General features: G+C 39.2%; 1 protein-coding gene across 2 annotated transcripts in view; it reads right to left on the bottom strand.

Annotated features, from left to right (window-relative positions):
• The window catches only part of KDM5A (lysine demethylase 5A), a 49,923-nt gene that overhangs the window by 4,726 nt on the left and 32,934 nt on the right, over window positions 1-12,263 (bottom strand). The window contains exons 20-27 of one of the 2 annotated variants that reach the window (XM_037390399.1): window positions 12,114-12,252; window positions 11,005-11,184; window positions 9,427-9,588; window positions 7,850-8,401; window positions 6,920-7,063; window positions 3,468-3,627; window positions 2,953-3,173; window positions 321-731 (exon numbers count right to left, since the gene is read on the bottom strand). In XM_037390399.1, the coding sequence (XP_037246296.1) occupies window positions 321-731; window positions 2,953-3,173; window positions 3,468-3,627; window positions 6,920-7,063; window positions 7,850-8,401; window positions 9,427-9,588; window positions 11,005-11,184; window positions 12,114-12,252 (1,969 nt within the window). The other variant, XM_037390400.1, reaches the window with a different exon arrangement.

Genomic DNA, 12,263 nt, shown 5'->3' on the forward strand with positions numbered 1-12,263 from the left:
TTGAATCAGCCAATGCATGTTCCACATAGCCAGCAAAAAAAAATTACACAGCCTGGAGAGGTTAAACTTCCCCACTAACACCTTTTCCCAGATTCTAATTTTCCATCATCTTCTCCTGTTTAAAGTACCTAAGAGAATTAAGAAGTGCTATAGTTTTTCCTACTAGGTCTAAGTACCTACCCAAGTACTACTCAATTCTCTCTCATTTCTAAATCATAACACTTTTGTTACTTGTGCTATTCAACATAATTATTAAACTGCATTAGGGTTTTTGACTTTGCATGGAATTGCCCTATGACAGTACTAAGAAAAAAACTCACTTTGTCCTTGCAGGGCCTCTGGCAGTTCTGTGCAGCACACACAGCGTTCTCATCATCTGACTCTTCTGCTCCTGACCAGTCATACTTGGAAGGAATATCTAGAACCTTCTTCTCTCTTTTTTTCTCTGTGCTCTCTTTTGCTAGTTCCACCTTTGCAACAACTGCCTTCTCTCTCTTCTTCTTCCGCTCCTCTTCCTTAGCCAGCTTCTTTGCCAGCTTGTTCAGCTCCTTTGTCTTATCCATGGTGAGTTTTAGCTTCTTCTTCTTGGGTTTTTCAAGTTTCTTCAGCTCTTTAGATTTTTGCTTCATATCTCCAAAGAACTGCTCTGCTCTCTCCAGCTTTCGTTTCCGCTTCCTCTCAGAAGAGTCTCTCCCTCTCATTTTCAGTGGTTTCTCATCCATGCTGTCATCCTTCATGGAAAGGGTGAGAAGAAAATTTTTTTTTAATGCAAGTTTTCATATACTGCAAATCTGTGATTTGGAAGATGTACTTACCACCCCAATTACCATGACATGATATGAAGAAACCTATTCAGCAACATACTGTTACAAATTCTAAACAAAGAGGGCCTCACATTTATTTTCACCATACTAGGAAAAAACCCAAACCCTAAGTGGCATGAACTGTTTCAAAGTAAAATCAATCAGAAATGTCCAGTGGAAAAAGAAAACATCAGCAAGGGTAAGGATGCAGAATAAGCAGTAATTACAACTCCCTTCTCGCACAGCTTTTTAATAAAAGTTGAGAAGATTAATCATTTGTTAGATACTCTTGCTTATTTTTCATCCTAGGTCAGTCTTGCCTGTAATTATTTTTGAGAGAAAGCAATTGCTATTCTGGAGATTAAGAAAAAGCAATGGGTGAATTTTTAAAATGTATCATCAACTCAAGCAAGAGAAGGGAAAGTAACATCCATTATTTGAATAGCTTCCAAACTGACGCACATCGTAAATATCATTAACAACTCTTACATAGCAGATTCAGATCAGAAGCGAGGCTTAAAATTGGCAAATTCTGTTGCTGCAGGTATCATCCACAATGACAAGACCTATATATATCTGGAAGATTCACATGTATAGCTCCTTTTTTACAAACAGGACTGACTCAGTTTCAGTTAATCCAGCTATATACTGTAACCTTCATAATTATTAGTAGATTAAGGACATACTATAAGCCAGTAAAGAAAGACTCTGTTTATTGTAAATTACTTAGTATAGCTCCTCCACCCAAAAACAAATCCTCTGAAGATGATTTTACAGAAGTCTACCTGTTTTCCGTGTAAGTAGAAAGGTATTCCATTAAAAATGAGCAGTACTGGTCAAACAAGCGTTCATAAGGGTTACTCAGAATATGTCACTACGCACACACCCTCTTAGCCCCCTTCCCTGAATAAAAAAAGCTGTGCTTAAAACTATTAATGTAACAGTCTGGCATGCTGTTTATAAATTGCTATGTGCTGGCATTCAAACTGTTCTTCAATGAATTCCATGCCTAAACCACTATAAGAACTTTAAGCTTATGAAGCACCTCGCTCAAAACATGGTAAAGCAGACTACTTTGGAGGCAGGGTCTGCTTTATACTACTGTCCTAACTAATGGCAGTTTGGCAACACTGACTTTGCCATTGTATAAGGATGGCACTGAAGAAAATGAGACAACTGGTTAACATGCACATCTGACCTCATTGCTCACAGCATGTAACCATCTTACATTGACTGTATACTACGAAAAAGTCAAGAAGGAACCATCTTCAATTCCTGTGCAGTTCAGTAATCCAAAAAGCCATCATATACTCCCTAACCACACATGGTCAAACTGACCCCTAACTTCACCTGACAGATGATGAAGGATGGGTTCCAGTACAGCTCTTCAGCACAACAGTTGACCTTCTCTTCCAGCACACATCCTTTACCCACCGCATGAATGAAGCCAAGTGATTCTGACTGGACCTCAGAATCAGCAGATAAACCTGCCTCATTCACTGTCAGCCGAGCAAAGTGATCAGTGCATCTGAAGAGTATATTAATAAGAAAATTACTATGTCTATGTTATCCTGAGGAATAATAGGAATCTTACTACCTGCATTACCAAACCATGTTTTGTTGAAAAAAAATGTTCTTTCCCCAGTAACAACAAAAAGTTCAGTAACATACAGGTCATACAAGCTAAGTGTAGACTTTCCATCTTCCTAAACGTTTCTTGTGTCTTGTAATATTTTTTTTGCAGATCAGTTCTGGTTATATAATCAAGAACAGCATTTCCTTCCCTAACCTTACATTTCCTAAAATAAGGTTTGCATATGGAACTGCCTGAGAAAACTGTTCTAAATACGGTTAATTGTGGAGGACAGTGCTACGGTATGAGTGATCAAGAACTGAATTTTTGGATCTCTTAATTATTTTTTTCTGGAATCTACTAGTCCCCAGTTGAAATCCAAACATGTCAAGTAACTAAGCACTCAACTACCCAGGATGATAATAATAATAATAATAATAATAATAATAATAATAATAATAATAATAATAATAATAATAATAATAATAATAATAATAATAATAATAATAATGAAAAAAGAAAAGAAAGAAGTGGCTGGGGCTTTTGCCATACCAAAATATTTCTTAAGTTCCATACCTCCATGACATGAAGGAACCTGTCCTCAGAGGGTGGATGAGTAGCCTGTAAAATCCGCCAGATATGCTGAGTCTCATCCAGTGATACCTCTAGTAGATCTCCTACCATCATTAGATCTTCTAGCTGAGCTTTCGCTCCAGGTGACAGCTCCAATACAGGGGGCTCCAAACTGCGAGGTACCAGTGGACTCTTCCGAGGCTGCTTCCTTGGAGTGCTAGAACCTTTTAGACAGGAGGCAAGTCATGTAAGGACAAAAGCAAGAGACCAAACCCAAAAGAAATTGCATACTTTCTACAGCAACAATCTAAGTAGGGAGACAATTCCAAGCAAAAAACATTGACAAAGGTTTATATATCAGACATCAGGAAAACTAGTTGCAATGTAACTCTACTGTACCTTCTCACAGGCAACATATCCTCTACAACTAGCCAGGTAACATAGCGGTTCCCCTCCTCACTGACTGCTCGTCCCAGCTATCTTTTTAATTTTATCTCAACGTATACAAAAGCAAATACCTTGAGAGCAACTTTTAGAAGCAGATGAATATGCATGTTCGGCACAGAATGAGGGAGCCGTCCACATGTGCGTCACCACTTCCTCCGATTTAATGGGGATTTCCTCATCACAAAACAAATTGGGCTCCAAGCTGCTAGAAGATTTTACACTGGCATTGTCCTGAAAAAGACCCACAGAAAACATGCAACATCTGGATCCAGAAAATACCTACCTCAAAGTAAATTCTAAGACTCATCAGTTCACTGTTCCTAAAACCCTACAATTTGAAGCACCCCACCAGAGACAACAAGACCATGTGCAAAAGGTACAAGTTACATCCCTACTTAAATAGTGGATGAACAAAGCAACTACGGAGATAGGTCAATAGGTTTATAGCTACTGCATGAGAAACGCTTGACAAGGTTCCTCACTCACCAGTCCCTCAAGTATGGTCTTCAAAAGTCACGATAATGAAAAAAGGCTTACTCTTGGCCTACGTAACTTTTTTTTCTTGAAAAATTTGGCTGCAAGACCACAATGAGTGGTATCTTTAGTAAAGCAGAAGTACGCTGAGTAAATAATAGTTACTATAGGAAGAAACAATTAAAGATCTTATGGAAGATGAAAAAACAGGGTGTTCCAGCACAAATATCAACATAATGGCAAACAATCAAACGTTGCCCTGGGATAGGGACTTTTACAGCAGTCCTGAACCATATTAAGATAGAACCAAACAGTGGGAGGAAGAGGGCTGTAATATTTGACACTGTTTCCATGAACAGAGTAGCGATGGCATTGACTTGCACTCAGCTCAATGCATTGTGTAGGATGGGATGCTTGACTTTCTAGATACATCACACACTGAAACACTGCCTTCAGGTACAGGTGGATCCATTAAAGAAGGGAGATTAGAAATCTCTTAGCAGTGGGAGAAGCTTTGTTTGACTTAAGCAGAGAATCCAGAAGGCACAAGCCCATCTCAGTAGATTCCCTGACACCTCCTAGTACTAACTTCTCCCTCTTCTTCCTCACCCCTGCAGGTGAAATTATTAAAGATAATCTCCTCAACCAGCTGCCTATTTCCACAGCACTTTCCAGAACTTAGATGCCCCATTACATTTGTGATGAATCTGGCCAACAGGTTAAACACCTTTAGCATGCCGTGTAAGACTGAAATCTTTCACAAAACAAAAAACCCAAGAAGATAAAGGCTGTAGAGCAGTTATTGACAATATTTACCTGGAGATTAGCTGTGTGGGTCCCAAAATGGCCAACTCAGGAAATTGTACCACCCAGACACTGTCATTTCATGACATAAAAAGGGAGTTTAAGAATGGTAATCTCTCTCTGGCTTTCAGTTACATGTTTAAAAGGAAGTGAAGTGCACACTAATGATTTCAGTACAGAACTTGAATTGGGAAACTGAGATTTAAATTGCCCAGATGAAGAGGCAGAATAAGTATATTCAGAAAGAGGAAGATATTTCCCCCTACAAAGTAAAGTTTATATATCATACAGTATCTTGCTCTGGATATCGTATTATACTACATTAAAGAAAATTCAGGAGCAACAGACCAATTAATAAAAAAATATCACCATTTGGTGGACATAGGCAACAGGTGCAAAGGAACGAGGAAAAATATGTGAGAAATCAAAGCAACTAAAGGTGAAGAAAATTTACATTAAATTTGATCAGTGAATCAGTCTGCTTGGAACAAATCTTACAAGTGTCTAGCTATTGCAGTCATAACGAAGTATTTGATGAGAAGAATCATGTTTTAATTAGAAAAAGCACAATATAATCAAACAGGCCTTTTCACACCTGTTTTTATAGCCACTGTTGTACTTGAGATGTCCAAGACCATGGGTTTTGAAATAGCCTATGGACCCTTAGGGATCCAAGGATTACTTCTGAAGTTACTGAGAGCAAATTCATGAGGCATCATGGCAGGGTTTTGTTGTTTGGTTGGTTTTTGTAAACACATTAGTTGACTGGAAAATGCTTATAGATCATAAACTGGAAAAAACTCAGCCCTTGAAAGCCAACAGTCTAAAAATATGCAAAGTTTCTCAGAGTTTAATATTTCTTTTGAACATTGCTGCTCCTAGTTTAAACCTGACAAATCTGGTTGACTGAAAATTTGTCTTTTATTCCAACCATGTTAGTTGACAAAGGACATTTCTGGTCCCAATCAGCTTTGCTTCGACAGATTTTTACGTTCAGGTTTGGTTTTTTTACAATTACATATAGTAGTGGGCACCCAAATCTAAATGGTTAAGTAACAGATTTTGAAATCGTGACAGCAGAATCATTAAACAAATGAAATTACACTCCTGCAAAACCCTCATATCCTGACAAGCATATGCCATCTTTCTTGACATACGCTTTATCACAGCTTCAGAAAATACCACATCTTTCAGAAATGCTTTATTATGACACTGATGTAAAGAACAATTTGGAAATTACTGGGATTTTTTAATATAAAGCTAATCTAATTAACAGCAGTTAACACCCAATTGCAATGTACTCTTGTTGGCATTTCACATGGGACTGTTAAGACAAATGTATGTATTAGCATAAAGCTCCTTAGAAACAAAATACTAAGAACAGGAGATTGAGGCAAATCGTATCTGGAAAATTTACTGTTCCTTTATAAACCAGAAAATCTGCTTTAGAAGTTACAAATTTTTTTAAGGTAGACATGACACTATTGCTAAAAAGGAAACACTGTACAGGAAGGAACAGTGGCACTGCTTTTGTTTCTACATGTATCAGAAGGATATTTCAGAAGTTCTGAAGTGAAATACATCATATTGAAAACACTTGGTTATCTCTACAATTGCATTTTCCTCATGACAGTTCTTCTCTGGTTAAAGTATTTTAAACATTTAACTGCAATTAAAATTTCTGAACTGAATCCAGACATCTAGTCCTGAGTTATTTCCACACATCCGAAATTGAACACATGTACCTCTTCTAAATGAGGGCTGAATGAAGAGAAAGGTATGAAAACTGGCACCAGGAAACATCTTTTAGGCACGTAGTTTTCAAAGACTAATTTTTCACTGTAGCAAAAGCTGTTTTAGAGCTCTCCATATAGACACTTACTCATATTTATGACTCATGGTATCTCTGAATGGGGCAATTTAGGCAATGTTCATCCTCCCAAGGTATTATAAATACAAATCCCTTGAGAAGTGTATCCTTTTACTTAGCACTAAAAAGCACCTTTTCAAACTCAAACAGGACGTTCGGAAATTTTGAATAAAAACATTATGAAACTTCCCAACAGTCCAGAACTGAGACAGTCAGATAAAAATCAAAGTACCACCTCTTCTGCAACAGGAGCCAGGGAAAAATGTACATAGATAGCTTAAGATAGAAAAAAATAGTCTGAAATAAATTGAATTAATAAGAAAACCAGGTGTTCCGGATTAATTCTATGCAGACAAACCACACTGGATTACTCACCTTTATGTCATAGCCATATGTCTCCCTGATGTCTTCATCAGAGTCTGTCTCTTCATCATCATAATCCAAAGTCTGCCGTGGGGATGAGGAGACACTCCCTATCACTCTGTTAAAGGCTGATTGCTGGAAACTAGTCAAGTGTCCCTAGAAGAAAAATGGAACATGGGAATGAAACAATAAATTTTCAAGAAAACAATCTATAAAAAGGCTAAAGAGTTACTAACAAAGAAAAGTTATTTTGGCCTGAGGGTAACTGCCTGGGCAGTCACAGAAAAGCCTAGTTACAGCAAGACATGAAGACAGACAGGGAAATACCCAAGGAAAATGTTCTAATTTTATTTCCATGTTTTTGAATAATAGTGACTAGAAAGATCTAGACACTGCTGTTCAGTGCTACCAAATTATAGCCTGTGGTTATACAAGCTCCTTCACCACAGCATCACCTAATCTCAATCTCAAAATGAAAAGAAATGAAAAGGCCACCTCTGGAAGTACCAGTGTTTGCCTACAGACCTCACTGAAATTTATTAACAAGACACCAAATGCCTAAGAGTGACAATCCATGAGGAATTACAGACTTCTGATTCTGTCAAGAGGGAAATGGAACTCGGACACCAAACTAGCCACTGCTTTACACATCTTCAGGTCTTTAGCCAGCTGCTATGTCTGAACTGACATTTCTTGCAAGCACCTTCAGCAGTTGCTATTGACAATGAGTACAAAGCAACAGACCTGTTCCTGGCACAGCACATTAACTGAAGCCAGCCATTGCCCGAGACTGAGGAGCACCGAACCACACAATTTTGACATGTCTAACTCTCAGCTTTTAACTGCCCTCCCTCTCCTCTCCCCCAAGCTTCTCTAAGAAAGAGAAGGTTTTTCAACACACCAAAGAACAAAGCAGCACAGTAAAGAGCAAGATATCCCTACCTGCAAATCTGGGTTAGCTGCTGCTTTCTGTAGCTCTGCACTGATTATTTTCTCTGTTTTCTCCCGTGCTGCCTGCTCCACCATTCGCTGGCTGAGCACAGAAAGCTTAGCCAAAGCAGAGGACAACTCATCAGTGGCCAAAGCCTGCCGTGCTCTGTCCTGCCAACTCATGGCACGTTCTGTCAAGCACTGCAATGCCTCCCCTTCCGGCAGCCGTACGGGCAGCTTCTGCAGGGACACCAGCAGAGACAGTATTGTCTCAAGTCTTGGCCTTCGAGAACGCATGCAAAGTGGACACAGAAACTTCACTTCTTTGGCCTGCCAACTAGAGCCCTTCTTCTGAGAACTTGTTTTTGGAAGGGGCACACAGCCACTATGAAACCAGTCTTTGCACAGCTCACACTGTAGCATGAATCCACTAGCTGTTTTGCGGCAGATGCAGAATTTGACTTCTTCAATTCGATCCACCATAGTCATCTTGGCCAGGTTAGCTGCCCGGAGAGCATGCATAGCTTCAATCTCCTTCTGTTCCCGTTCCTTGAATACGGCCACCTACCCAGCAAAGGCAAAAAACAGTTCATGACTTTCACAGCTAAGAGAGATTACATTTTATTAGCATTCTAGGAAAAGAAAAAGACAAAAACATTATCAGGGGATCTTCCTAGTTATATTAGCCCAAAATTTAGGAATTGTGTGATCTAATTAAAACTTCAGCTAAAATACCTTCTCCTCAATTACTCATTACTCCCCTGAGTCCTTCTGACAGATTTTGTGTAAACTTTAGAAAAGCTTCTTTGCATCTACAATGTTTCTGAAGTTCATAATTAAATCTGTCATAAGGCCACCTGAAGAACGCGTTTTGACTCCAGGAAAGAAGTCAGAATTGGTTCCATCTATTTGTCTACCAAGAAAATGCAGCTGAGCATTGTTTCAATGTTGACTCAGCACCAGGAGCATCTGAGTGGCCACATATCTCCTGAAGCACCTCGCATTTCCGCAGGGTCTCCATTCAAGTAACTGTAACAAAGCATACTAAGGTAAACCAGACTGTGTGTAAGCCACGTTAATGACCCTGCTTATACTTTCTTTGTTCCCAGAGAAAGGGCCCCCAGATGACAGCAAATTCTTCTGATAAGCTGCATCAATATCCTCCCAACAAGGAGGAATCAAATAGAACATTCCCCCCAGCCCAGTTTCTATAGCCAAGCGTTTACAGGCTGCCCTCAAAATCAACCTAACCAAATATACTTTGGTACTGTTCAAGAGAGTTGTCCCTCATTCCACATTATTTTGATGAGATGTCAATGAGTGCCAGTAATATCAGATGAGCAGCTACACATATTAACACAAGACCATTTAAGTCTTACCCATAGCCCAATACATTAAATACCAGCACTTACTCTGAACCGTGCTTCCCTCTACTTTCACTACAGCTAAAGCTGAACTATATTCTTGTGTCAAACATCATATTTTTTTCAGTGAAATTAATTTATCAGTTCTTCCATAAGATTTCTCCACAGATCAGAGACAAATTAAATCCACGTTACCAGGAGGCAATACTTTTCACTGCTCCTTACCACAGCTGCGGTATCCCTGGCCTCCTCCAGCCCATCCTCCAATTCACTTAGGGATTCCAAGTCAAGATCTTTCTCCTTTTCCTTCTCCATCAACTCCTTTGCCCTCTTCCGTCTGTTCTTACTGCTCCCATAAACACCAATATCAGTCCGAGGGCTCAGAACCTGTAACCACCAAGCAAACTTATAGCATCAGAATCAAGGATGCCAAGAAGAGAAAAAAGTTCTAATCCATAATTATGGATTTCAGGGACATATATGAGAACATCTACTAAAGGAATTACAAGAGAGTCACCAGAGAGCAAAAAATACTCAGCAATCTAACACCTTTGATATCTGTCACTTAATGCTAGGAAGAGCAGAAAAACAGAAAAAGATACAACTATTTCAGAAGTATAGAATTTGTATGTAATCAGCATGACGTGGCAGGTCAATCTGAAAGCCACTGTGTTTTCATGATTAAATTAAAATATCTATTAAACTATCATACCTATAGCTAACTGAAATACTGTACACAGATATCAGTAGTTTAACATTCACTTCAAGCACCTTCATCAAGTCTTAAAGATCTGCCACGATTTGTATCAGAAATTTGGCTGATGTAAAAACTAAAAAAATATGCTATAAGCCTTTTGGTATCAAACATGAGAGGCTGCAAAGCATTTTTAAGAACAAGAATTAAATTTTAAGTCATCTTGATTAGTTGAAAGGCATACTTGAATCAAAATCTAACAAATTAAATTCAATATAGTAAAGTTCAAAATGATACATTTAGAAAAACAGTCAAATGCAAAACCAGAACATATTAGGCAGAAGAATACAGCAAAAAAAATTTGGACCTGGAGGGCATCACAAACTGAGCAGAAATAAATGTGATGTTGTAGCAATAGGGGCAGATCCCATGGGAAACCTTAAACTGCAGTATCGCCTTTGAGACACAAGATGCAATCACTGCATTTCATGTGGCACTAGGGAAGCCACAGTGAGAGGATTCTGTCTGGTTTTGGACACCACACCAACAGTGAAGACAAACCACAGGAAACAGCAATGAGATAAGAGTATGAAAAATACAAACTACAAGAAAGAGTTGGAAGAACTTCAATTGTTTTCCATAGAAAAAAGGGAAGCTTGTCAAGCAGATATGATAAATCTTCAAACACATGAATGATTTTTATTAAAACAAAGACAGTGACTACAGCTTATAAAATATCTAATCTATTCTCCCAGAATTTAAGCAGTGGAACAAGTTAAAATATTCACCTGTTAAAGACAGTTTCTATGACCATTTCAGGCCTCCATTTCTACAACTACACAAAAAAGATAAATCCTTTTCTTTCCCTCCCAAAAAGGAGAGTTTTAATTTGTTTCTGCAAAAGTAACAGCTGAGGTTGTCTATAGGTAAAACAAGACTAGCCAAGCAGACTTTTTCACCCCTTTCACCTGAGAACAGCTGAAGTTTATTATATTCTATTCTCAAAAGGATCTGTAATCTACTGTAATTGAACCAGCTGCTCCTTCCAGACCACAGAGGGCCATTAAGACCAGTTTCTGAAGGCTGATACAGAAGTGTCTGTTGCTCACCTGTAACAGGCTGTAGCTTGAGTTCTTCTTCAGAAAGGTCCTTCCTGTGCGCTCCCGCCAGGCACGTGCTGCAGCTACCTGTGATTCCAGCTGTGGCAGGGCATCAAGACGCACTGGTATTGGGCGGCCTTTTGCAGACAAGCTCTCCAGTTGCTCCAGGTAGGCATAGTTGCTCCCATTCTGGAGTAAAAGAAATGTTTCTAAACCAACAATTCGTCCATTGTATCAGTAGCCAGCTTAATTTCAAGCCATACACTATCTTGTCACTGACTAAAATAAGAGTTGCATAGGAAAGGAAAGGAGGGCAATGTTTCAATCTTACTGGTATTTAAAAAAACCCATCTCATACAGTTTTTATTTTAAAAGTCATTCTGACATGGCCAGCTGGCTTAGTGAGTAAGATAACATTCCATTTCTAGATGGCTGCCTTAAATGCTGTCTGCTTAACAGCAAGCTACTATATCTGAGAATTGTACAGGGACTGATGTGAAATCAATTGGGATTCTCACTTCAGTTCCCAACAAATACCTTATATAAGGATAGCAGTTGCAGTCCAGAGATCAACACCTGTAAGTATGACAGAAGCCATGTCCCTTTTGGATCAAGTTAAGTGGGTTTACCGATAGAAGGGGAGGCTACTGAACTAACGATGTCATAACTTTATTTCAGATAGAAAATTTCAGCCATCACTGCCATGGGGGAGAACACCACAAACAACAAACCATTTCCATAGCCAGCTCCAAAGCTGAAGATCTGTGAGCAGAATGTCTTCTGCTGCAGCCAAGTATTTTCAGTGACAGTACGCATAACAGTTTCAATACCACATACCCACCCTTTAAGAGTTACATTTGTATCATAATGAATTTGCGGGCTTTTACATCCCCCATGAAACGCATGAAAGGAAGGAAAACAGAAACTGGATAGCCAATGGGGAAACACAAGCACAAAAAGAAAGAGAAATTCAAGCACATGAGCTACGGTAAGCACATTCAACAGCTATAGCAAGGCTTCCCTTCAGGTCACCTTTTGTGAATGGAGGGGCTAGGAATAAACAACATCTAAATAAAAGGATGCAAGCAGAAGATTCCAGTCCCGGCTGTAACCCCTACCTGAATGGCCTCCACTTTAGCTGTCCAGTCTCTAGCCCGCTGCAGGGCTTCTTTCAGTGCCAGCACATTGGGCAGGTAAGCAGGGATGTTCTTTGCTTCATTCACAATGCCCTCCAGAGCAACCACACTTTGGCGCGGCCTAGGGTAAGA

This window comes from Falco rusticolus, chromosome 5 (assembly GCF_015220075.1).
Source record: "Falco rusticolus isolate bFalRus1 chromosome 5, bFalRus1.pri, whole genome shotgun sequence".
Lineage (NCBI taxonomy): Eukaryota > Metazoa > Chordata > Aves > Falconiformes > Falconidae > Falco > Falco rusticolus.